The 27500-nt window shown below is 42.7% G+C and overlaps 3 protein-coding genes across 4 annotated transcripts in view; all 3 read left to right on the forward strand.

Moving 5' to 3' along the window:
• mtmr8 (myotubularin related protein 8) overlaps positions 1-2205 on the forward strand; it is an 8990-nt gene extending 6785 nt beyond the window's left edge. For both annotated transcript variants that reach the window (XM_017460458.3, XM_017460459.3), the window contains exon 14: positions 1-2205. This exon is cut by the window's left edge. In XM_017460458.3, coding sequence (XP_017315947.1) covers positions 1-225 — 225 coding nt within the window. In that variant the 3' untranslated portion in view covers positions 226-2205.
• A 424-nt stretch (positions 2206-2629) lies between these two features.
• amer1 (APC membrane recruitment protein 1) lies at positions 2630-8456 on the forward strand. Its single transcript, XM_017460457.3, has 2 exons — positions 2630-2709; positions 4043-8456. The coding sequence occupies exon 2, from the start codon at positions 4161-4163 to the stop codon at positions 7080-7082; it is 2922 nt and encodes a 973-aa protein (XP_017315946.1). The 5' UTR covers positions 2630-2709; positions 4043-4160; the 3' UTR covers positions 7083-8456.
• A 4331-nt stretch (positions 8457-12787) lies between these two features.
• Positions 12788-27500, forward strand: part of arhgef9a (Cdc42 guanine nucleotide exchange factor (GEF) 9a) — a 25135-nt gene continuing 10422 nt past the window's right edge. The window contains exons 1-2 of the mRNA XM_017459915.3: positions 12788-13105; positions 23105-23284. Coding sequence (XP_017315404.1) covers positions 13091-13105; positions 23105-23284 — 195 coding nt within the window. The 5' untranslated portion in view covers positions 12788-13090. The remainder of the gene's footprint in view (positions 13106-23104; positions 23285-27500) is intronic.

Below are 27500 nucleotides of genomic sequence, written 5' to 3' on the forward strand. Positions count from 1 at the left end.
GGCACGCTTCCTGACCAGAACGGCGACCCCGAGGCCACGCCCACCTCCTCCTTCGACCGGACGAACGGAGACTGTGCGTCTCTGAGCGACGGCGCCGGAGGAGAGGCGGAGTCGGAAAAAAACGAAAGCCAACCGAAGGTGATGGCGAAGGACAAACCTGTTTCTATGGAAACCCAGATCTCCGAAGAGGAGGTAGAGAAAACGGAGCCTGTCGAATCCCCATAGTAACAAAACTGACATTTGGGAAGAGCTGAAATCCAAAGGGAAACAACAGAGATGCACTCAGGACTCAACACACACACACACACACACACACACACACACACACACACACACACACCATGAACACCATTATTACAGTGACATTACAATAGAGTGATACTTTAGCCACGTCCCATAAACCACTAAATGATCTTTTAGCCCCACTTTTTTATTTTAATCAATCTAATGAAACAAAAATTAATTAAGAATAGTATTTCAGCTAAAACACAAAAAGCAAAACATTATAAAATATATTAAACATAGTTAATTATATAAAAAATGACATTTTATCCACGCCCCCAAACATCCATACATGTCAAACATTTAATAGAATGTATTTTTAGTCATAAAACACACGTGATGTGAACGGGTGTAAACGATTTTTATAAGACAATAGTATTTCTTAGCCACGCCCACTTCAATGTAATGTGAGAGAAACTTTTTCGCCACCCTCCCAAACATGGCAGATTTATCAAACATTATATTAGAATGTCTTTTTTTTTCTGCTCACCCCTTGTAAAAATTCTAAACATTATAATAGGATGGGAGTTTGAGATTTTGTCCACGCCGTCCCACAAATTGTATTAGGTACACACGTTACAGTGGCATTATAATGGAATGGTGTTTTAGCCACGCCTCCAACATTCCTTTACATGACACCTAACAATACACAGTTTAAGCCACACCCTGAAAACGCCAATATGATCACCGAGAGCAGCTTCTCAGCGACACGCCGTAAACACGCATCACACCTTCCTGCCTCTCTGAAATGTCTGATTGTAAATAATAGTTTTTTTTAAAAAGTTCGGTAGCGTCCCTAGTTTTGAACCCTTTGCACTTTTTCGCTATCTTGCCGTTTGTCGAATATTTGTCAGCGAATGTTATTTTTACAATCGAACAAAAAAAAGTTCAACTTGAAAACATTTGAAACAAAAGCGTTTGTATTTTTCTGTTACGCTGATCAGACAGGATGCTCGTTTATTCAGTTATTTTATCTAAAAAAAAAAAAAATGTACGGTTCGTAAACGTTTCGATGTTTAGTGTTAATAAAGCGTGTGGCGTGTAAAAGTGTAGCTACAATATTGTCGCAAAATATTACTGCGAGATAATAAAAAAAAAAAAAATTAACAAATGCTACAAAAGCAATAATTTCATAAGCAGAACTAAAACGCGATGATCAAAGACGGGAGGAAAAAGCGCCGCAGAAGTTCCGTCACTGCAAAGGGTTTTATACGGTTACGTTTTTTAAACAGAACATTTATGGAAAGTAATGTTTGTATTTTGCGTCGAAGTACATCAACGTGGCTATTTCAGTCTGCTGATTCAGACGGCGTGCCGTTACGGCCCGTCATATAGACACGGGTATAAAATCTGTAACACTTGTACCTGCATTGAGACTTCTTAACTCGTTCATGAGCGCTGCATAAACCTTTCCTAACGCGACGCTTGATTCTTTATGAATACTTTTATCCCAAATTTAGTCTGTCCGCTAGCAGTTCTTGCACCATGCCGAATTGGAGGCTGCAAGCTTCCAGCACTCGTTAGCTACATTAGCCTGGTAGCTTCATTACAAAATTAAAAAGGGACAATATTTATATTTTAACTGTTCAATTAATAAAAATTTTAAAAAGTCTAAAAAAAAAAAATAAAAAAAAAAAGTTCTATATTTTTTGGCATTCAGTTGATGTTCGTAAGAGCAGCACACTGATACGAAATATATATTTTTGTACATTTATTATTTCTTGCACTTTTTTAAAATCTTTTTTATCATTTTCTATTTAAAAAAACAAAAAAACAAACCCATTTCATTACTGCATGATTCTGCCACTTGACTTTATATTACAGTAAATGTCCTGTGAAATAAGGGATTTATATATTGTATTTTTTTTTATATGTGCATTAGTATCAATATAAACTTTGAATAAATTGCTATTTTGAAACACATTATTGTGAATTTTGTCATGTTTTTATACGTATAGCCCATATTTTTTTGTGTGTGAATGAAAAGCTATGAAATAAAATTATATATATTTTAAACTTTCATCAGCGTGAAATGTTAGAAATGCTTTTAAATATTAAAAATTATTTTAATAAACCTTTTAACTTGATACAACAGCTTGATGTTGATGTGGATATTTATATAATATAATATTTAAAATCTAAAAATAACATGATAGATACAATTTGTTCGGGAAGGCAGTTATTTCAGATTTGTAAAAATTTGTTTCAAATGCGTTTAAAAACGACTGTTTCGTCTCTTTTAATACGTAATACAGACCTCCGTCTGATTTCTGTAGTCTTATCTAATAAGGACTACATTTCCCGTCGTACATTGCGGTCTTTCCGGAAGTGACGCGCCACCAGACGGTTCAGACGCTAACGCTATTTTCTCTTGCACAGGCTGTTGCTAACCGCCTCTGCTAAAACAGCGATTAAAAAAATAAAATGGTGAGTCTGGGTTTTTTTTTTTGTTGTTGTCTTTATTCTATTTCTAGAGATGATATTTTTGTGGGTTTGATATCCATTTTGGTTTTAAGCGCATAGCGAAACAAAACGATTAAAAATTAGTCAAAGTCAGTATGAGGTCTGGGTAAACGAAGCTTTAGCTTGGTAGCTAACCGAACGAGCCCTTAGCGAGTGCTTTGTTGTTTCTTCACCCACATCCCGGCAAGTCCCGCCCTCGCCCGCTGTGATTGGACGCTTTTGACCCTGCCCGCATCTTGGACAATGAAGTGAGCCAATCGCAGAAAAGGAGGCGGGTTAGCGATAACCAATAGGTAGCGACGGGAGGCTGAAGCGTGTAGGAATACGGGTGGGCTTTCACCTGATGTAAAATAAGGTTAGGTGAATTGTGGTTACAAATAATGTTCATGTATTTATTTAAGTGTGTATTTATTGAATACGTCATCAAAGCGTTTATTTTGCGTCCATTTTATGCTGTGTGTGTGTGTGTGTGTGTGTGTGTGTGTGTGTGTGTGTGTAATGTTGTTATGGACCTGATATGTCGTCTGTATAAGATCAGCCAATAAAAGCGTTTTTCTTTTATTCTTTTGAAGAATAAAAAATAGGTGTTATGTAGATATTACGCACAAGTGAAATAGTTTTAATGTAAGAGCAGTCAGTGTTTACGATCCCTTTTAAGACATGTTTCATTGCATACTTCGATAAGATTAGAATTTTGTAAAATATCGGATGCGATTCTATACGCGTGTTTCTGAGGTGGTTTTTTTTTTAGAACGTAGCGTGGTGTCGTGGTAATAATGGATGCTGTAAGTAAGAAAAAAAAGTCACATCACGAAGACATTTTTGTAATTGATGATACAGGCTACGTCACAACACTTTAGTTAACTGTAGTTAACGTCAGTTGTAAAAGGTTAAAAGCTTGGTCCTAATACCGACCCCTGAGGAACTTCGGCGGAGCGTTGATGGAGTAAAATCAAATTCGATGTGCTGATGCCTTGAAAATCCATTTAGCCTTAAAACCCAACAGCAAGAGGGACAGGACTTCAGTGCGTTATAAAGCCTTATAAAACTTTCCTTAGAGTACCTGAGTGGCTAAACTGCCGGATTAACAGAAGTCAGTGCACCGTACCATATATACTAGATCTTTAATGGAAACAAAAACAGACATTAGAGCCAGATGTCTAACGTAACAATGTGGTGTTAAAGGCTACTTTGGCTTTTAGGTCACGATACTCGTGGTTTATTTAGTTCTTATTTAGTTCCCATGTCTTAAGTGATTCTATTTCCATCCGTTTAATCGTTTCTTTCCGTTTTTCAGATGTGACATGGCAGAAGATGTGTTTGATGGACCTTTTGTCAGCCTCCTTTTCACCCGCACACGGGAGAGGCGTCTGTGTCATGGTTGTACAACTGTAGTAACAAGTTTCTAAGTCGTCATGGAGACTCCAACGGGAATCGAGCTGCCTGGTGCAGCTGCTGGTGGCCAGCTGTCAGACACCATCTCCCCTGATCCTCAGTCGCCCCAGACGCCGCCGGCGGGGAAGCTCAGAAAGACGGCCTTCAAGTTTTTCGGAGGTCGAAAGAGCATCTGTATGCTGCCCAGCTTTTTCGTCGGAAGAGGCAAGAGTCAAGGAAGGTGGTCGTCTAAAATGGGCGTAACCAAGAGTCAGACATACGATGGTGTCAGCAGAGCATGCTGGGAAGACAGCGTCAGAGGCGGCGGTGATGTGACTTCGGCGGAGTTTGAATTCCACAACCCGAACGGCTCGAGCGACCTGCACAAAGCGCGGGAAAGTTTTGCGAAGACGCAGTCCCTTCCGCGACAGAAGAGAGGCCTCAGAGGTCTCTTCAGCAGCATTAGGAAGCATCGGAAAAGCAAGAACAACGCTGAAGCGGAAAAAAGTGCGATGCTTGAAATGTCCTCGGGTGAAACAGTGCCTGGTAAGTTGGCAAACCTTGGTTGTCACGGTGACAGTAACGACAGCAAGAGTCACGTCGATTTGTTAGAGCCGGTTGTGGCTACGGAATCCAACAGCAGAGACTTTACAAAATCGCCTGCCGCCGATAGTGACGCATGCACAATGGATGAAACACTAGTGCCTGAGAAATTAAGGAGCAAGGGGAAGGCTGGGGAGGAAGAGGAAGGAGAAAAAAGTGACGAAAGCCAAGATGAAGAGAGGCAACGAAAGAAAAAGGGCGGCCTGGTTACATATCGGCAGCCGCTATCTGCGGACTCCGAGATGGCGCGCCTCACTGAACTACACACGGACCTACCTGAGGGAGACCCCCCTACAGTGTCCACCTCGACTGACAACTTGATCTTCGGAGATGTGTCCTCTCTGAAGAGCTTTGATTCGTTGACGGGTTGCGGTGACATCATCGCCGACCAGGATGACGTCAGTGTTGCGGAGAGTTCGGTATCAGGCGAGCGAGGAAGTCGTAGTGTTGGCAAGCGCAGCTCCTGCCTTGTTACTTATCAGGGCGGTGGAGAGGAGATGGCAACTCCGGATGAAGTGGACAACGAGTACCTGCACAGCCTGTGGGAGTCGGAGGGCAGCGAGGTGTGCTACCTACCGTCGGAGCAGACCGTCAGCCCGTCGTCCACTCCCGATCAGCCGACCAGTTCCTTCCATGTCACCACCAGCACTAGTGGCAACACCAGCACTAGTCCTTTGGGAATCACGGAAACGGTCCTTACACCAACTGATCTTCTGACTCCCCAGAGTGACCGACAGGGATCGGTGCCAAACAGTGATGAGGGTTACTATGATTCCACAACGCCTGGAGCTGATGAGGACACTCGTGAACGTCCACAACAGGAAAGACTTCCCCGGGACAGCTACAGCGGCGATGCCCTTTACGAACTTTTTGAGCCTGATGATAGATTGCTCAGTCCGCCTCTACCTTCTAAAGACAATCAAGGGTTGCTGGGTGGAAACAAAAGCAAAGGAGATCTTCTTTATGCCTTGACATCTGCTGCCTTGGATTCTGGTGCCATGGAGACGGAGGAGGAGCGCCTCAGTAAGATCCAGCATGCCTTGCTGTGTTGCGAGTTGCAGAACCTGAGAAACCCATCCAAAGATCAGCATATGTATTGTAGCGAACATTCACGCAGTGACGCAAACCCTCTTGAGGGGAAGTACAAAAGCAAAAGCTCAGAAGAAGAAGCACACCATCAATCTGGATCCAGACCACTGCAAGGATCCCAAGCCTTAAAAGAGGTTTTGTCTCATAGCGGGGGTCAGGTGCAGCACAGAACCTTGTACGGACCTACTGCCGATTCGAAGTTAAGCACACAAGTCTCAAAGGCAGCGAGCGTTGTAGAAGATGCAGTATTGTATTCCACGCAAGAAAGGTGCGATGCTTCAAACGATGGCTCTTTACCGCCCATTAGAGGCTGCAGCCAATCACAGGAGGAGCTAATGGTCTGTTTCTCGCAAGCGTTGGTTGATTTTACCAAAAACACCAGACTTTATTGCAACTCCACAGAGAGTCTGGACGGTTCGGAATCTAGCTCACCGTTTGGACCGAGCCTAAGTGCTCTTCCTGCCATTGTCACTTTCGATGTGGTTGACATGGAGAACGAGGGTGAGTGTGAACAGCCAGAGCTTGTAGAGGAAGAGGAGGAGTTGGCATCCCCGTTTGAGGCGTTCGAAGATGATGGCTGCTACTTGCAGCAGGACGCTTTTGCCGAGTGCGATCAGAGAACCTTTGATGCCTACGAGCAAAGTTTGTTGCTTGGCAACGCTTGGGGTATCGCAAGCCTTCCCCGTCACCTTAGCCTGGGCCGTCCATGCCCTCCGGTTCCCGCACCGCTCGCTCTGAACCGACGTAGTCGTTCTCTGGATACGGATAGTCTCGAGCTCCAGACCAGCGAGCTTTATGCGTCCCTCGTTTCCCATGGCCATAAGATGGCCGCTTCCTTCCACCGCAGGAAAAATAGCGCCGACGCAGGAGACCTTTTTGACGTTGTTCCACAGGGAAGGAACTGGAGACAGGGGCATGGCTGTGAATTTGACTCTTCCCAGAAGGATACCCCCATGTCTCAGCAGCAACAAAGATCCTCACGTGGTACCTCTTGGATGGAAACGCTGTCATGTTGTTCTAGTTCTAGCTGTCAGCCAACAGTTAGACCGTCGCACCTCCCCCTACAGGCTGCTTATCCTAATAGCAGCACAGCACGGATCCTGAAAATCGGTGCTGAAGGAAATGTTTCGGGTGATCAGTACCCTTGTAATAATCCTCCAGGGGGACAGTGGAAAAGTCGACCAGTTGGTATCACCCAGGGTATACCTCATCACCGATCCGACCAATCAGAGGCTACAAGAGAGATTACGACCAGGAATAGGAGGACATAGCTGGACGTGGGTTTCTCCACGGCAACGCCCAAACGCAACATGTAAACACCCACAGACAAAAAAACAAAGTAAACAGGTCTCATGGCCAAAGGCACAGCTGGATGTTTACTGACCATCATGATTTGTATCTTTCACACACACTTACTGTTACTGTTATCTTCTTACAGTTATAAGCTATGATATTTTAGTGATGGTGTAGTTTTTTTCCCCCTCAGACATCTATGATGTCTTTTTATTTGCCACGTCGTTTGGCGTTTATGTAGCAGGTGTCTGATTATCGTTGTGCAGTAGTACAGCCTTTGTTTTGTAGTTTGTAAGTCTTTTTTTACTCGCTAGACAATTAAAACCCATCTGGCAGAAATTTTTACCACATGCTTGCACGTTTGAGCCGAAACTGTACGAGCATATTAAAGTTTCTGCCGCCGTTGAATCTTTTTTTTTTTTTTTTTAAACAAAAACCTTTCGGATTTACCCCTGAAGACTTTTGATAAACTTTTCGTGTTTTCCGTGCTACGCTTTGCTTTTTTTTTACGTTTAACATTTGTAGTTGATGCATTTTTCACGCTCGCGGGGAGCTTCTGGTCAACATGCTGATGCTTGGGAACAAAACAAAAAAAAAACCCTTTGAAATTTTATACGTTCAATTTATGGTCTTCGTTGTAACTTGGACAGCTTTCGAATTTGTTTTATGATATTCCATAATAGTGATCGAGAAAAAAACCTGTCGCTCGTTGAGGAGTTATGTTTTACAAAAAAAAAAAGAAAGAGTATATGGTTAATGTAAGTACAGTTTTTCATCTTCAGTGGCAGAAACTGTGTCGGGCAGCTTTACATAATGCTTTTATCAAAAAAAATGTGTGGGAGATTACGCGCTATGCTAGCTAGTTACTTCATAAAACACTGATGAGTTAGCTGCATTTATTTCCTCATACTCACGCGTGTGACGCAGTGCTTAGCTGATTATCAGGTGAAAGTAATTTCATATGTGATCAAACGCGTTTTGTACATTTCTGTTAAAGATGTCACCGAAGCCAACATCACGCACTTACCACAATACATGCTAGAGGTTTTTTTTTCTTTTCCCCTCAAACAATTCTGTCACAAAATCAATGCTGGTTAATTTGTGATGAGGTTTATTGTATTATGCTCACACTTTTGTTCCACTGGCTAGCTGAAACCACAAGCTTTTTTTTTTTCTTTTTTTAAAGAAAACGTATATATGGATGTATACTCGCAGACAATGAATGTTTAGACATCAAGATAAATGTTTGTGGGATTTAAGTAGCTGCCGATCACTACCCTTTATCCATACTGCCTCTGAGTGCTTACACACTCACCAGAAAAAAACTGGAAATAAACTCCATCTCAAGTGAAGGAAGTGAATTTGTGATCTTTGCTCGCAAGTTTATTTTGAGGGATTTCTGCGGATCGAGCCGATCATCATCGCTGAGCTTCCAGGTAACATTTCTCTGAACCTTTCATTCCAATAATAATTCGAACGACGGCGATAACGACCGAACAGGATATCAAAATATTCGTACGGAATATGAGTAGCTTCATCTTGTGTATGTTGAGAATAATTTTCTAAATTGGTCCTTAAGTGTAAATGAAAGTGAGTATGGGATGTATTCCTGCTGAATAGGCAGTGGAGCATCCCTCTAGTATTCCAGGGACAGGCTGGACAAATTCCATTTGGTATTCTGCTGACAGGCTGCCCAGTTTACCCCAGTATTCCGGAGTCAGGCTGCCCAGTTTACCCCAGTATTCCGGAGTCAGGCTGCCCAGTTTACCCCAGTATTCCGGAGTCAGGCTGCCCAGTTTACCCCAGTATTCCGGAGTCAGGCTGCCCAGTTTACCCCAGTATTCCGGAGTCAGGCTGCCCAGTTTACCCCAGTATTCCGGAGTCAGGCTGCCCAGTTTACCCCAGTATTCCGGAGTCAGGCTGCCCAGCTTACCCCAGTATTCCGGAGTCAGGCTGCCCAGTTTACCTCAGTATTCCGGAGTCAGGCTGCCCAGCTTACCTCAGTATTCCAGGGACAGGTTAGCTTGTATCCCCCCAGGTTTCCGGGGACAGACTGCCCTGCATGTCCACAGTATTCCATGGACAGGCTGGCTGACATCCCTTCAGTATTCCGTGGACAGGCTGGCCAGATTACCCCAGTATTCCCAGGACAGGCACTAGACCTGTCTTCACCCTGACCAGGATCAAGTGCTAACTAAAAATGTATGGATGAATGATCATCATTCCCTTTGTGCTCATTGAAATGGAAGTTGAGTCCGATCATAATGCGCGTTATGCGATTCCTGCTCCTAAACTCTACAGTGAAGTTGACTCTGTCCTCCCTCAGGTCTTTTATATTTCCAACAAGTGGAACGGCCTTTAAGATAGCCAGGGAACCTGTACAGGAAAGTTGATGAGATTGCACTAAAAACCACATGGTGCTCAGGGCATCTTGAATAGATTCTTTTATAGGTAATGGCATCCTGAAAGCAGCAATTACCTCAGTGATGGGACCAGTAATCTCATTTGGTGATTAAATCGATTTTAGACCAGTTTATACGATTCCTGTGGCCATGGGTTCCTGGGAGTGGAGAGCCAAAAATGGTTTTTAATCAGGGTTTTCAAATTGAAGTCTTGGAGGCCTCTAGCACACCTGATTAAGTCGGGTGATTAACTATTTAATTAAGTCAGGTGTGCTGGAAAAAGCAGTGTTGAACTGCAGATTACTGAACCGTGTTTGCGGGTGTATAAGTAATAAGAGTGTCCGCCTTTTCCGTAAGTAAAGTGAATCGGAAAAGATTTTATGTTAAGCTTTTTTTGTTTTGTTTTTTGCCTTATTTCCTAACTATTGTCCTTCTTAAGACACTGTTGGATATAAACCTTTAGTCCCAAACTCTATTTATTTATTTATTTATTTATTTGTTTGTTTGTTTGTTCAAAAAAATATTTTTAACATTAATAAAATGATATGAATATTTATACCCAACAACTATCCAGGAACAACCTTTTAAAAGCAGTAGTTTGGGAAACACCTTCCATGAGCACATCAGTCAAATACAAACATCACTAGAAAATTGTTTATTTATATTTTATTCTTTAAAAATACTATATAAAATTGTGGTATGCTAATAATACAAGTGTATATACTGTTTTATTTGTCATCTTTATTTAAACATTTCATGCGTAAGTCACATCTTTACTTTGGAAATCCAGTAATAAATGCTGCTATGAACCATTTACTTTGTAGCTACAGTTGGACTGACATGAGACATTTTTATTATGCTCTCATTTACACTATACAGCCAAAAGTATGTGCACCCCTGACCATCACATCCATATGTGCTTGTTGAACGTCCTGTTCCAGATTTATTCCCCTTCGCTGTTATAATGCGCTCCACTCTCTCTTCTGGGAAGGTTTTCCACTAGATTTTGGGGCGTGGCTGTGGGGGTTTGTGTTCGTTCGGCTACAAGAGCGTTAGTGAGGTCGAGGTCAGGTACTGATGTTGATGTGAGGAGACTCCAGTTCCAGTTCATCCCAAAGGTGTTCAGTGGGGTTGAGGTCAGGGCTCTGTGCAGGACACTCGAGTTCTTCCAACCTTCACACCACGTCTTCATGGAGCTCGCTTTGTGCACTGCGTCTCATGCTGGAGCATGTTTGGGATTCTTGGTTCCAGTGAAAGGAAATTGTAATGCTACAGCGTACAGAGACGTTCTATACAATGATGTGCCTCGCACAAATCTTTAATAACTTAAACAAACAAACAAAAAAAGAATTCCACAAACTTTTTGTCAGTCTTGTGTCTATATTTTGCTCTGAAAAGCGTATTGTGGCACAATGTCCAAAAATGTGTTTTCTTGCTGGAAGTCAGATTGCCAGAAAGACAGTTCTAGATCCAACTTTCACGATCCTGAATGTTGTGGCCAGAAAAGCGTACAAAATGACCTTAAATGCTCTGCTCGTGGACTTGGACTACTACATCCTAACCCTCTGTTATGGTAAAGAAATTAAGACAAAACTCCTTGTTTGCGTTTATCCACAGTGTGTACATTCACTAAGGATGGACATTTTTACAAAGGTCATGCTATACCAGCTCAGCACTTGATGCAGGGGTGAAAAATATTAATTATTCACCTCAGGTACATTTGGAACTAAGGAACATATGGACTGATTGTGGTTGATAGACTTTTTTTTTTAATTTTTTTTTTTTATAAATGAAGCTGCTTTTTCATTTCCCTCAGAGTTCAACTGCAAGTCGATCTCATCCTGCCCTCTGCTGGTTAAGTGAAGAACTACTACACTGAAACACCTCGAATAACCACTGCTAATAACCTGTGTTTCACTCAGACTTGTCACATTCCAATACAGAAAAGTAAGTAATTAATTCAGTTCAATTCAGTAGTATCTGTACAGCGCTTTTTACAGTAGACATTGTCTCAAAGCAGATTTACAGAAACATACGGTATACAGATATTAAAAGTGTGAATTTATCCCAATTGAGCGAGCCGGTGGCGACGGTGGTGAGGACAAACTCCCTAAGATGTTAGAGGAAGAAACCTTGAGAGGAACCCGACTCGGAAGGGAACCCGTCCTCATCTGGGTAACAACAGTTAGTGTGAAAAAGTTCATTACGGATTTATATGAAGTCTGTATGGCCTTAGAAGCAGCCGTAGTCCCAGCAGTCTGGAATTGGAGAAGATGAGAGCGCCATCCAGAGGCAGAACATCCGAAACGGGTCAGGCCGGTCCGGAGAGCAGAGAGGATCAGGATCTCTAGTATCTCCATAAAATCGTGTGTGGCTCAGCAGAAGGAGAGAGGGAGAGAGGAGATTATTAGGACTGTGCTTAGCGTAACAGGAAGTCTAGTCAGGGTAGGCTTGAGTAAACGAATACGTTTTCAGCCTAGACTTAAACACTGAGACTGTGTCTGAGTCCCGAACACTAACTGGAAGACTGTTCCATAACTGTGGGGCTCTATAAGAGAAATTAACAGTGCCGTGGTGGCGTGATGAAGTTACGGAGTTACTGTCACTACCCCGGTGTTGAGTCAATCCCTGTAACAGCACAAGCACTAAGTGTTTTATTCCTCTTATATCACAGCAATCGGCCACCAATCATTTATTTATTTATTACAACACATTGTACTTTTTATCCATTTCTTGTTGCATTTAATTTTGTGGAAAGTCCAAGAAACGAGTGAGTTCCTGTTCTTACTTGCGTTATAGCAGCTATAAACACTCGTTCCCTCACCATCCCTCCCTTTACACGCTCTCTCTCTCTCTCTCTCTCTCTCTCTCTATCTCTCTATTCTCTCTCTCTCTTCTCTCTCTTCTCGTTAATAAGAACGTATATAGAACCCGGTTCTATATAAGCAGGAAATTCTGTCTTCTCTACTGAAGCTGCTGTTTTCTAAAACTGTTTATTTAAGTCAGGAGCAGTGAGCTTGGCTGATGGATTGGGAGGACATGCGGAGTGAAGAGGACATTGTGTACGGTTTTTGTTTGTTTGTTTGTTTGTTTGTTTGTTTGCTGTTTTCAGGTGAAGCTCTGTAAAGACAGTGTACTCATTATTACCTTCTGTGTGTGCATTTTTGTGTGTTCATGTTTTATTCCGAACGTGTTAGAATGAAGGGACACACACACACACACACACACACACACACACACACGCACCTTGACTCCTCAGTATGATGATGTGCGACGCTGAGTGCGGCTTTAAGCCCCGCCCACATTTTACTCTCAGAGGCAGGCTAGGCGCGAGATAGCGACAGATACCGAAATACCGAGGGAGAGAGAGAGGGAGGTGAGAGACACAGAGAGAGGGAAAGAGAGTGAGAGAGGGAGGTGTGCAGCCTCCTGTTTTTCCTCTCCCGTTCTCTCCTGCTCGTTCCTGACCGGACGTTACGTAGGCTATCTCTCGCGCACACACCGCGCGCATCTGCGGGGCTCGGACCTGCGGACGAGAGAAACGGAAACCGGGGAACCGAGCGCGTGCGGCACGGAGCCCGACCATGATGAAGATGATGGTAAGAGCGGCTTTGCTTTGTTGTGTGTTGTATTTTCTGTGCATAACCTGTATGTAGCCTATAGATGATGGTGATGATGGCGGTGGTCCCTCGAGCGCGTGAGCGCGGTGTCCGGTAACGGGGATGAAATAAAATGGAGCGCGCGGGAGAAGATAAAGACAAGGGGAAATAAATAAGACTAGCGGCGCATTTGAGTCACGGCGCATTTCCCCTCCCAGGTCCTCCGTGATGCTGCATGGCGGTGGATGTTGGATGTTGGATGTGACCTTGGCGTTTATACACCGGGCTTGTGCGTTTTATCTGCGTGAAATTTGCGTAGGTAGGCGCACGAGCGCGCGCGCAAAAAGCGGTTAAAAACAACAACACAAAAAAAAGACCGCGCGTTACCGGAATCGGTACACATCCCCCCCACCCTCACAGCCCCCCCCCCCCCCCCCCCCCCCCCCCCGTTCCGTCCGTTCGCCCGCCCACCCACCCATCCGCACCATGGCAACGGGCGCGAGAGATACCGAGGAGGGGGAATGCCCGGTTGAACGCCTCGAGAAGGTGAATGTCGTCGGTGTATTTTATAGCGTTTTTAATGTTTGTTATTAAGGGATGAGGAGGAGGAGAAGGGAGTGAGTGTGTGTGTGTGTGTGTGTGTGTGTGTGTGTGTGGGCCAGTGAGGTAGCGTTAAACGCGCACTCCTGCCTCCATATCCTACGTTTTCATCGATTCCATCTAGCATCTTCTCTCTTTCATCTCTTTATGACCTATTTTTTTTGTTCACGAGCGCTTGAGCTTCTTATCTCGTCTCTTTCTCTCGACATGATCGCAGATAATACGCGTTTATACGTCTGGAGCGGCGCTCGAGGACGTGCAGGTTCCGTTAGGCGCCGGATGACGCGGATCAGGCCTGACTGAGTCGTAGAAGAAGAGCAGGAACATCACGGAGGCCTCGGTGAGACGCTGTAGCTACAGCATCGGTGTGGTTACAGTGGTTATCATACCGAGGCCTGGGACACGCCGAAACTGGGGATTACATTGTACGATTTTGTTGCTCTGGACAAAGACAACGCGTATCGTAAAATAATTCTTTGGTCGTGAGTTGCGATCGGTGGTGTTAGGTTGCGTTACCGAGGACCGATTTAGTTCCGGCGGAAAGGAATACAGACGTTCTGTAAGTCTGAGTAATTTCAGAGTGACGCTGCTACGATGCTATTCTAAAACCCACCCACAGGACGGCGGTATAGCGTGGCGCACAACACCAAACCAGGAACGCGCGTGGCATGCCGTCGTATTTAACGTAGCTACGAACAGCTCTGAACTCGAGCTGAATTTCCGATCACGCTCACTGACGATGCAGCCGTTTTCCTTAAACGCAGATCTATCGCTAGAGGATCTTCACCACACCCGGTGTTATAGAATTCAGACGAGATTTTGAATGTCGTACTTGTAAAAATCCTAAAAGTGTTAAAAGCTGAAATGATGCAGACGGTTTAGTACGGGTAAATTTGTAACCGTATAAGTAAACCTACAAATGTAGACTCCGGAGGTGCCATCGTTTACGTTTGAGCCAGTTGAGACAATTTTTGATTTCGCTACAGCGATAAGGCAGACACCGGGACATTGGGCTACAGAACAACTGCAAATAAAAAGAACCCAGCAGATTCACCGAAGGGGAAAGGGCATGGGATGTGAATTCCCTGGTTCTGGTGTGTCGACTTTAACTTCATTTCGGACGCCACAATCTCGTAATTACGAGTGGGATTTGTTTCTTTGAGCTCCGAGTTTCCGAGTTGGGGGCGTGTCAGTAAGAAAACATGGTGGAATCAATGGACGTCTGTACTTGACGGTATATTTGTTGAAATCGAATGTTTACAATAAAACAAGCTAATCGCCGGCACGAGACACAATAGCGTTGTACAATTGCGATGTGATATATAACGATAAAGTTTACAGTGGCTTCATAAACTCGTAAAAAAGCCAGACACATTCTGATGCACCTTCTTTGTTCTTCATTTTCTAGAAGTAGAGTTAAAGGAGCTTGCTGTATTATTTATAGTTAAATAGCACATTTATGTAGCACGTTTATCACAGCGTTTTACACGGTGTCTCATTCACCCATTCTCTCACACACACACTCACACACCAGTGGTAGCAGAGCTGCCATGCAATACACTAACTTGCCATCGGGAGCAACTTGGGGTTCAGTGTCTTGCTCAAGGACACTTCGGCATGTGGAGTCACGTGGGCCGGGAATCGAACCTCCAACCCTACGATTAGTGTACAACCCGCTGTACCACCTGAGACACAGCCGCCCTTAGTTAATTAAGAGAAAGTACACCACCATCTTGCTCTGACCAGAGTGACTTGAACGCTACGTGACGTCGTAGTTACGATTCGCAACTCGTAAATACGCGTTTCCCAGGAGGACTGACCTGTGAATTTGTTACTCTTGGACTTGTGAGCCAATAGAAAACATGAAGGCAGGACTGTGGATTGTTTTGTCGTTGTGTCCTACAGTTAGCCGTCTCATCCACTGCCGTACGTTATGATTTGTGGTCTAATTGTTTTTCCTGTCTGTATTTTCTTGTTCGCAACATCTGCAATGTAACTTTCATCCTCACAGCTCTGGTGATGAGACGGTTTACCTCTAAATTGACGATGGCGAGTTTACTGATTTCCACCACCAAAGTTTCCTTTATACGTCATACCTCGTGTCGTAATTGACAGATTTCTACGTTCCAGCTACTGTTTCGTATCCACAGATCCCCGCGTGACGTCTTTTTCTTGCTTCCGTTACTCGCCTTCAAACCGCTTGTCAGAAATACTGCTGAGGTCCTGGTTCAGGCACTCAAAAAGCACAGACTAGCATACTAAATAACGCCGTTACCATATGTGTCACACTACGTTATTTTCTGATGGTAACCATGTAGCCGATAGACGTTCCGGTAGCTAGCGTAGAATTCCTTCTTGTTTGTCATTGGAACTTTGTGACGTAGCCAACATCCACGCTAGCTAATGACACTTGCTAAATCGTAGCGCATTTACGGCAGGTCATGTGCTATTTAAACGAAAAGGAACGGCATTACTTAGTGTAGTTGCCTGTTTTAACTTACCAACTTTTCAATATTATCGTAGTCTAGCTGCTATGATAACTGGGAAAGCTTTGTTGAAGTTAGCTAACTTCTAGAATAGCTACTGTGCACTTAGTTTGACATCCTGTTTAGTATGTACTTATTCGCTACAGCTAATGTTGATTAGCGCTACCAGCGTTCGATTCTGACAGGACATTTCTACTTCCCCTCTACGACTCACATCATCCCTGAAAATGTTAAGCTAGTTAGCTTTAAACGCGTCACTGTGAAGTCGCATGTTAATTGCAATAAAATCATTTTCATTTGTGTGTGACTATTTGTTGTTTTGTTGCCAAGTAAACACTCCTATCACACCAACGGGGCGAGAAACCGTAGCAACCAGCAGTAAACTTTGTCTCGAAAAAGTGCCGTCTGAGATGATGTTCGTAAAGAGTAAACGTACTCAGAAATGAATTCCACAGGAACTAGTTCTCCTTAAAAAAAAAATACCGCACTGTAAAAATGACACCCGCTAATAAACCTGTTAGCGTAGCTCAACTTTAGAGCTTATGTAGCTAGTTCATGCTTAGCTGCTAACTTGCTAGCTAGCAAAACGTTTGACATTGAACCTTTTCTTAGTGAAGTAGCTCGCTACGTTATTTAGCGAACTAGTATAGTTGTGTCGAGCAGAAAAAATAATCGCCGCTAGTTCACGATGTTTCCTCGTGCGATCGGATAAACTAGCGGGTGATAAGTAACAAATACGACATGTTCCTTGTTACCTTCTTACTGAGGAATGCGTGTGTTTACGCGAGCTGATTTCTGGATCACGCTGACTGCTGATGCGAGCAGAGCGTAAGGAAGGTATTTTGTTTAATCATAGGTCTATCGTCAGCGCATCTTCCTTTCAACACGCGCTCTGTTGTCACGCGGTCAGTTCGAGAACGGTACGATTTCGTGTTCGTGAACGTTTCAGAGAATAATGTGGGCGGTTTTGGAGATTTCTCGGGGGGAGGGGTTAGGCAACAATGCATGAGATGGAGGCAGAGCTTTAAAAGAGGTGGAGACTAAAAGCGCAGCTGAAAAATGGTGAAGGATTTGAAGGTTGCACAGAGACATACAGTGCTGTCGTGTGTTTGGGGTGTGTGTGTGTGTGTGTGTGTGTGTGTGTGTGTGTGTGTGTTTCAGGATTGTGTTCAGTCCTACAGCTAAATGAATTCCTCTACACACTGTCTCTCATAGACTCCTGCTGGATAACGGTTATATAATCCTTCTGTCCAATCAGAGTGTGTGTGTGTGTGTGTGTGTGTGTGTGTGTGTCGAGGCTGTATTCTCAGGCTGCAGCTTCTCTTTGAATCCGCAGTGTGACGATTACTTGATCCAAACGATTAAAGTAACAGTAAAATATTCCTAATATTTACGCCTTAAGAATTTAATAACTGTACGACTAATCTCGCGGATAAACTCGACGACGACAACAACAACAACAACAACACGGAACAACAAAATTTAAAAAAAAAAATCGTTTAATTTCTTAGACTTATTTCTAAGAATTAAATCGAGATGTATTAATGTAAAAGCTTTTAATGCCTGAAAAGCAATAAGTATTTGAAGTTGAATTGAATAACTTAACAAAATCAATAAAAAGAAATCAAATAAATGAATTAATATACAATTCACTGCACAAAAATATTAAGTGTTTGTATTTGTATGGAGGAAAAAATTGTAACGTTTAAAACAATATATTTTTAGTGGATGAAACTTTGGTGTATTATTCAGTTATTATTATTTTAATGATAATTTTTATTATCAACAATAATAATAACAATATTAGCGCCCATGGTGTGTCTGTGTATGTGTGTGTGTGTGTCCCTGACGGAGGCATTATGGGTAATTACCTGTGTCGGCATGTTGCCAGAAGCAGTAGTACACCGTGTTCCTGAGCTTCAGCACGTTGTTGTAGCGCCGTAACCCTCGTCCTCTCGGTTCTCTTCCAGAAGAAGAAATTAAAATGTACTGTTACCGCCCTGACGTTGATTATTTCCCTCTTACAGCGCGTCCCTGAGTGTTTTATTCCTCTTACACCACCATTAGTTTACCAACAATTACAATGTTTTATTTACTTATATATATATATAACGACACATCATACTTTTTTTAAGGGTCGAGCGATAGTGTATTTTTCCGATATATTCCTGAACTTCATTACAAAAATAAACAGTACTGACTGTACCATGGAAATGTCCTGTACTTTTTAAAATGAAATAAAATGTAATCTATATGAATTATTAATAAACATTAAAGTAAATCAAAGATTTACATCCAAACTGATCCAAAAAGTAACGTCCCAAATAACAAATGAAAATAGAGACGTCCAAAATGAATCACTTCAAATAACGGGACAAAATTGGTCGGCGATGAAGTTTTTATTTCACCTCTAGAGGCCGCTCCCGAGGCTATAACAACAGAGGACCCTTCTCAGCCGCTCCCGCAACGGACGCAACCCGACAGCCCCTCAGCGTACCCAGGGTTAGAGCCAGCTAGCTTGCTGTATTATCACTTACGTAGCTAACGTTCCTCCGCAGCCAGTTAGCTTCATTTATTAGCAGGCTAACACAACACAACCTGCTTTTCCCAGTCTGTCAGAAAACGGCAAATCAGACGTGAAATCCGGATAAACATCTTGTAGAGTACACGCTGCGTTAGTGAAATTATTGTGTGTGTGTTTGGGGGGGGGCTTGATTGAATACTCAGATGTGATTGGCCGAGTGCCCATTTGTTTTCCTCTGCCAAGTTTAGCGCTGCTCAAAGTGCTAGCCCGTCAGTTTGTTAGATGATACTGTTAATCTGTGTGTGTGTGGGTGTGTGGGTGTGCACGAGTGTGTAAATACACACTTCATGTTTTTATAATTAGCCTAGCTGCTGTATGACGTGGCTAAAGAGTGCAGATGGGTTAGCAGCAGATTTAGCGTCTCTGTATTACAGTCAGTAAATGAAACCTCGCATCTGCATTCAGTCCCATATGCTGCACCTGTCTGTCTGTCTGTCTGTCTGTCTCTGTCTCACACTCTGCCTCTTTGTTTCCCTCTGTTTCACTCTCACATCATCTGACTCTGTCTCTCTGTCTCTCTCTCTCTGTCTGTATCTTTCTGTCTCACACATCAGCTGTCTCGACAGTCACGTGAAAAAACAAGTACACCCCATGGAAGTGGAGATTGGGTGCCAGTGATGAGAACCTGCTCAGGGAGTGCAGGTGGAACCGGTCTTATTTATACCCCTCTCATATCTAGTGTCTGGTGTTCCCTTTGCTATTGAGGTGTGCTGTGTCATCACGCCAAGATCTAAAGAGTTCTGTAAGGCCTTCAGAAAAAAGGTTGTGGATGCCTGTGAGTCTGGCGAGGGATTTACTGGCTGTCCCAACAAATTCAGCCCAAGAGCAGACATCTGATGCAAAAAGAAGTCTCCAAGAACCCCAAAATTTCATCACAGATTCTGTTAGTAAGTCATGCAACTGTTAGTGTCAAAGCGCATGCTTCTACAATCAGAAAGAGATTGCACAAGTTTGACCTGCATGGGAGGCGTGTCAGGAAAAAGCCTTTGCACGACTACAGTTTGCCAATGAGCATATAGGGAAAGCGCAGGCCTTTTGGAATAAGACAGGAGACAGCTTTTCAGGAGAAGCACCTCATACCAACTGTGAAGCACGGTGGTGGAAATGTTATGGTCTGGGGTTGCTTCGCTGCCTCAGGGACTGGACAGCTTGCATTCACTGATTCAACTATGAATTCTGTGTCATATCAAAGAGTGCTTGAAGATAATGTGAGGACATCCGCCCAAAAGTTGATGTTGAACTGACAGCGAAGCTTTCAACAGGATAATGACCTAAGTACACGAGCAAATTCACCAAGAAGATTGGGTGATAAAGGGGGCAATACTAGCTATACTAGGGTGTACTTACTTTTTGCTCTCCATGGGGCGTACTTATCTGTCTGTCTGTGTCACATCTCTCTCTCTCTCTCTCTCTCTCTCTCTCTGTTTCTGTTTGTCTCTCAGACATCCTTATCTCTTCCTGTCTCTTTCACATAATCTTTCTCTGTCTTTATCTTTGTCTCTCTGAATCACATCATCATCTCTCTCTCTCTCGCTCTCTCTCTCGCTCTCTCTCTCTCTCTCTCGCTCGCTCGCTCGATCGCTCGCTTGCTCGGTGAGATGAAGTTACCTGTTCAGACAGACTCACAGCTGTGTGTGACGGAGTTACATAATCGCATCGGTTCCACTCAAAAGAAAGATACGATTTTATCATCACACACAGAGAGAGAGAGAGAGAGAGAGAGAGAGAGAGAGAGAGAGAGGTGGAACCTAAGCCAGTCCCTAGATCTTCTAGATGTTTCCTTATATGTTCTAGAACATGTTCTGTAGATGCATATTGGTTTTGGTCTAGAACCTTCAGATTATTGCACAGAAAGAATACTTATTATTCCCTGTCGGGTTTTGTAAACATTACCCAGACCGTGTGTACATGTTTTACATCATCAGTAAAGATCAGTGAGAATGTTCCAGAAGCAGCCGTACGAGCCCAAGCCGTGACGCTACCTCCACCATGTTCCACAGATCAGCTTGTATGTTCTGGATCATGAGCAGATCCTTTCTTTCTCCACACTTTGGTCTTTCCATCACTTTGGTAGAGGTTCGTTTCGGTTCCAGAACCTTTGAAGATCGTCTCTGTATTTCTTTGTGAATTCCAGTCTGGATTTCTGACTCTTACTGCTGATGAGCGGTCTGCATCTTGTGGTATGTCCTCTATGTTTCTGCTCTCGAAGTCTTCTCTGAACGCTGGATCGTGACCTTCACCCTGCCCTGTGGAGGTTGTTGGTGATGTCACTGTCTGTTGTTTTGGGGTTTTTCTTCACAGCTCTCACAATGTTTCTGTCATCAGCTGCTGTAGTTTTCCTTGGCCGACCCGTTCCGTGTCTGTTAATCAGTACACCGGCGGTTTCTTTCTTTTTCAGGACATTCCAGATTGTTGTATTGGCCATCTCCAATGTCCGTGCAATGCCTCTTTTCTCCGCTTCAAAATGGCTGACTTTTCTCCCGTAGACAGCTCTCTGATCTTCATGTTGGTTTATCCTTTTGAACAACAAACGCACTCTTCACAGGTGAAACTGAAGGCTAAAACCAAGACTAGATGTTCAGAGCTATTTATTGTTTAAACAGTCAGTCTAACAGGACACACCTGGGGAACACGAAACCCCTGTCAGTCGCGTGTTCCAATACTTTTGGGTGGTCTGATACAAGATGTTCTGTGTCGTTTAACACGCCTACATATAAATACCAGGAAATAAAAACTGAAAATCTGAACTCTCTTCTCATGTTCATCTTTTGATCTCAAACCCAAAAGTCTTCAGTCTACAGCAAAAAAAAAAAAATACAAATGAATTGTCCTCGCCGTTCCGATAGTTTCGGAGTGGGCTGAATATTCCAGGTTCTAGATCAGGGGTGTCCAATCTTATTTTTGCAGGTTTTCATTCCAATCAAGCAGAAGCTACTGGCTTTCAGTAGACTCAGGTGTGACTTCTGCTTGATTGGAATGAAAACCCGGTGAAGATTGAAGACAGCCCTCTGATCTCGGAGCTCTATGAAGTCCAAAGGATGTCATCTGGTTTCTGGAGCCTTCAGACATTCCAAAAATAGTCTCTGAGGCTGGAAATTACAATTCCCTGCGCCCACCACAACCCCCACCATACTGTTTTTTATGAAGCTTAGCGTGTAAGTTGCCTGCACACATTGTTATGCACACACACACACACACACAGTTGTAGGGTCTGTAATAGCCATAAGGGGAACAGTGATGAGAGGGCTGATCTCCAACACTGTGTGCAATCACAAGCACATTTGTACCCTTGTGTGTGTGTGTGTGTGTGTGTGTGTGTGTGTGTGTGTGTGTGTGTGTGTGTGTGTGTGTTATTTCTAATCTCTTTTTAATATCTGTGATTTGCATTTGTAAATTTCAAATTTGTGGACTCTCTGCACAGCAGACTAACACACCTGACTTATTACCTCTGTGTGTGTGTGTGTGAGAGAGAGAGAGAGAGAGAGAGAGAGAGAGAGAGAGAGAGCTCCAGGCCTGGGATTACACATCACAGCTATAAAATAGTCGTGTATTAGATATAAAATCTGACTGATAAAGTCCTGAATAATTACAGACCCTTCGTCTAAATAAAACGTCCACGCTAAAAGTGATATTTACCTCATTATCAGCGTGTGGATAATCCTACTGTCAATAATAATAATAACATTATTATTATTATTATTATTATTATTATTATTAAAGATGATTATGGTGTGTGTGTGTGTGTGTGTGTTTTGTCATGGTTGTGCAGACTTAACACACAGATCTGTCGTGATGGATCGCTTCTTAATCTTTCTGGGCAGGAGAATAGTCAGTGTCCTGCATTTTCACTTCCGAGGAACATTTCCACTTCCAGTCGCGTCAATCCCCCAGGATGTGTTGGGCATCTAAAGTTTGTTTAGTAAGCTGTAAAGAATATAAACAATGTTTCTGATTCCAGTGTTTTAAAGACTTAATATTCACTATCCATGCTCACTACATAGGGCTAATTCAGTAAAGCTAAGCTAACAGGAGCAAGCAGAAATGATATGAGATCATTGTTTATATAAATATATCACTGTTGTAGTGGCTGTGTGTATTACACACACACACACACACACACACACATATACATACATACACAGTATGTATTCTTTGTAAGATTGCCCAGATGACCCCTGTGGATTCTGTGCCAGTGCCGGAGGGGACTGTGTGTGTGTGTGTGTATGTGTGTGTGTGTGTGTGTGTGTGTGTGGATTGTAGCTGATGAAGGTATTTATGAATGTCTAGATGTAATGGTATCAAATAAAAAATCTCTCTCTCTCTCTGCAGTTGGTGAGTGGAGGTTCTATCGTTAACGCCGAGGCGGTATGGGATCATGTGACCATGGCGGATCGCGAGTTGGCCTTTAAGGCCGGCGATGTCATCAAAGTGCTGGACTCGTCCAATAGGGACTGGTGGTGGGGGCAGATCGACGAGGAGGAGGGCTGGTTTCCCGCCAGCTTTGTTCGGGTAAGCGCACACACACACACACACACACACTGGTTTGTAACACGGTTGTTTTGAGGAATGTAAAGAGTTTCCTCTCGGTATCAGGACCTCGAGACCTGCCGACATTTCTCCGCTTTTCAGAGTACGCTGCTACGAGTTATCTCTCTAAAATACGCCAAAAGATCAGACTTTTTCCCCCCTCAATAAAAATGGAACATTGGCACATAAAATAAATAAACAACAACAACAAAAAACCCACAAATCAGAGCGTAAATGTTTTCTGATATAGAAAATGTTATATCATTATGTATTATAATACAAGTGACTTGGAGCTTTTTCATTTTGCAATTTTTTTATTTATTTACTTGCACGTCATAATTATGCATCGTTATGTTGCACACACACACACACACACACACACACACCTGCTTCAGCATCCATGCAGTGAATATATTTTTTAAAAACTATTTTTCAGTAACAGGAATGTAAAACTACATGAGCAAAGAAATAAAACGGTCCCACTTCACAGTTTCCGTAATCAGAGTGTGAGGTCTGAATTCTGCTCTTGTTCTGTACAGTTCATTTGACTCGACAAAATTAACTGCACTAAAATGAGTAAAATACGCAAGATATAATATAGAAATGTTCCATAAACAGTAAAATACAAATCATTTTGAAGCCAACACTGCTCTAAAGCTAACCTCCATGCCACCTACACCATCCGTCTAACCCCCAGCACACATCCACATCCACACTCACACAACTACTGCTTACTAGTTTTGTTTCTCAGGATGATAAGGTTGACCTTTTTGTAACTTTTGCGTCAACACGCAACACACTCGTCTGAATGTCCCCTCTCTTGTGTGCTCGGTTGTTGTTGTTGTATTTTTAAGGTGGACCCGAACTCCACCCAGCCTCCACCCAAGCAGCAACTTTTATACATCAACCCTGTCGTCGCCCCGCTGAAGGTGCGTTACTTCACTTGTCCGTCATTTTCTGGAGAACACATGCTGCTGCTTCTCGCCCCCGCTACATGCTAGTGCTAGTGTCGAACGCTTCGCTTCCATACCGGCATGGCCGTGCAGATGGAGGTCATTCACAACGATAAAGCAGCGCATTACAACTTTACAACTTCATATTTATAGAAAGAAAATGGCAAACTTTCTGTAGAAACTAAAGCTGCAAACTTTCCCTGTGTAAAAAATAAATAAATAAGGAAAAACTACAAACTTTCTAGTAAAAAAAAGCTACAAATCTTTTAGTAAGTTAATATGTAATATAATCGTAATATGGTAAAAAAAAAAAAAGAAATCCGCAAACGTTCTAGAAAAAAATCTAGCTACAAACTTTATAGGTAAAGAAAGAAAATGACAAACTTTCTATCAAAAATTTAACTAGAAATGATCTAGTCAAAAAGGAAATTGTAAAGAACAAAGTTATGAACTTTCTAGTGAAAAAAAAACAACGTATACAAACTTATTCTTTGAAAAAATTAGGATTAATATCCAGTCAGTCATGTAGTCTGTAGAAAAGGTAAATATAGCTTTGATGAATGTTAGCATACTTTTGCTAACTACAGGAGCTGGAATGATTATTTGGTTTGAGAAACTGCTCGAAGATTTTTGAGGACTTTTATCCTTTAGTAGTTTATGAGAATAATATATTAAGTTACATATAAAGTTATTCATATCAATTTTTGTTGTATATGCGGTTAGAGCATAACTTTAAGCAACAAAAACGTACTTCAGTGAACGTTTTCATAAAGTCATGAAAAAAATCTTTGAAAATAAGAATCTTTAGCTTATAGTTATCCTTAAAGTCTCTCTGGAAGCGTCTGTCAGATAGAATAATGGTAATTTTGTGTGTTTTGTTTGTAACCTCACGCTTAGCGTGCTGTGAATATCTGTATGTGGTTATTTTTACGTGCGTGCAGTATGTGTGGAATGATGTTATGTGATTAATGAGAAATAAATCCTGGTTTAAATATTTAATCTGGGACCGAGGTGGTTAATAAATGTTAGAACATCGATCCTGAACCGCTCTCCTTTCCAAACTGTCAGCCTTTCTCTCTTGGCCATTGACTAACCAATCAGAGAGCAGGATTTCTCATCAGTCAAGTGTCAGGTTTAAAGAATAAACTCCAGAGCTGTCCATCACGGACCCCGAGAGTCGGTGTGAGTGAAGATTCTCTTTCTGCCTTAACCCGAGCTAAATCCCCTCGAGAAGAAGCGTCCAGACGAGTGACCACGGCGCCAGAGTACAGAACCTGCCGTCACTTCGGGCTGGGTTCATTCTAGATCCCCGGATTTGTTCCTGCTCTGCTCAGTCTAGAACCCTTCTAGCTCTACTACTTCTGGATCTTCGCGTTTGTTCCTATTTATAAATCGTAGATCTTGAGGCTGTTTATTCTAGAACTGTTTTGTTCATTTTATTTAATTTTTTTTTGCTCTGCTAATTCTAGAACGGTTCTGGATTTGTTTCCAGAACGTAATATTTGTTACAGATCTGTACTCGAGAACTTCACATTTGTTTAGGCTGTGTTCATTCTAGAACCCTAGAACTTGTTGGTTCTTTAGCTATAAGTTTGATTTGTTTTCTTTGTTTGTTTTTCTTTGTTGTTTTTTTTTAGAACTCAAGGTTTGTTTTTATTCCCGAATAATTCTAGAAAATACGATACTGACAGCTTCGTATTCCATAACGTAATATTCCCATATCAGTGTTCAGCATCACCTAGTCCTAGTCTAATGGGTGCTTTTTTGCTTCAGTTGTGTGTGTGTGTGTGTGTGTGTGTGAGAGAGAGAGAGAGAGAGTGTTTTGTGAAGGAGGGTTTTTATTTTTTGGTCTAATGGCACTTTTATGTATCTCAGCTGTGGACACACACACACACACACACACACACACACACACATACACACACACACACACACACACACACTCCTACCCCTGCCTAAGTGCATTTCCCCATTATGCTTTACTTTCTGCCCACAAATTTCTATCTTTGTCTCACTTAATGGAGTTGGGCACAACACACACACAAACACACACACACACACACACACACAGTAAAACATGGTCTTGCTTGCATTTATATTTAATACACACTCTCTATCAGTCTGTATGTAGCCTTAACACTGTGTGTGTGTGTGTGTGAGAGAGAGAGAGAGAGAGAGAGAGAGATTAATGGAGGGAAGAGAAAGACGAGTACTGTAGGGTAAATATGAGGGTTATATCACACTAATTGGTTCCAGAGGAGAGGGGGAGAGAGAGAACATGGCGAAGAAAAAGGAGGGTAAAAAGGAAAGCAGAAATTGTTAGAAACTACAGTGACCTGTGTTTCCACGCTGCTGATTCTAGAACCCGTGAATTGATTTGTTCTGCCTCTGTCACTCCCGCTACTCCATATTTTTGTCTCTGATAATACTAGAACTCCACATTTCATTCGGCTGTATTCATTCTAGGACCCCAGATTCTAGAATTCTACCCCACAGTCGACTTGCCCTGGCTCGGTCCCTTCCAGAATTCCAGACAGATTTTTGTTTAGAACTCCAGATTTGTTTATTTATTTATTGTTACACGTATTTGTTTCTGTTAATTCTAGAATTCACGTTTGTTTTCGAGTTTTTTACTCTGGATCCGGAGCACTCTGGACTGTCCCGTTTTAGTGAAGTCGGACAGTTCTGGACCTCTGTGGATTGGATTACCTTTAGCTGTGAATTTTAGTACGGTAGAAAATACGACATCAATTCGAAACACACGTCTCGCGTCGCATGCGTTTATGTTACAGCAATTTTCGCACAATAGAAAGAGTAGAAAGATTATCGTCACCGTTGCTGTGCGAGCTATTTTAACTCTCTTTCCCGTTCTTGTACGTGTGTTTGTGAGCGAGCGACGGACGTCAGAAGTGTGTGTGTGTGTGTGTCTGATCTCATGAGGTGAGTCATCGTGCTCTGAATGAGCTGTCAGTCTGCATTAGATGACGAAGGGTGAAAAAAAATAACAGGGGGATTTCTTGCTCCTGGAGATGGAGGAATGAGAGGGTGAGAATTAAAAAAAAAAGTAAGGGATAAGATGAGGGAGGGAGGGAGGGGGCGGAGGGAAAGAAAGAAAGAAAGAGGGACATGAGGTGATGAGAGTGAGGGAGGAACTGGAGCAGGATTAAGGGAAGATGGAAGGAAAGAGTGGTGTGAAGGAAGTGTGAAGAAGTGAGACGGAGAGATTCTGGGGGATGCTGAAAAGG

Source organism: Ictalurus punctatus, chromosome 28 (genome assembly GCF_001660625.3).
Source record: "Ictalurus punctatus breed USDA103 chromosome 28, Coco_2.0, whole genome shotgun sequence".
Classification (NCBI taxonomy): domain Eukaryota; kingdom Metazoa; phylum Chordata; class Actinopteri; order Siluriformes; family Ictaluridae; genus Ictalurus; species Ictalurus punctatus.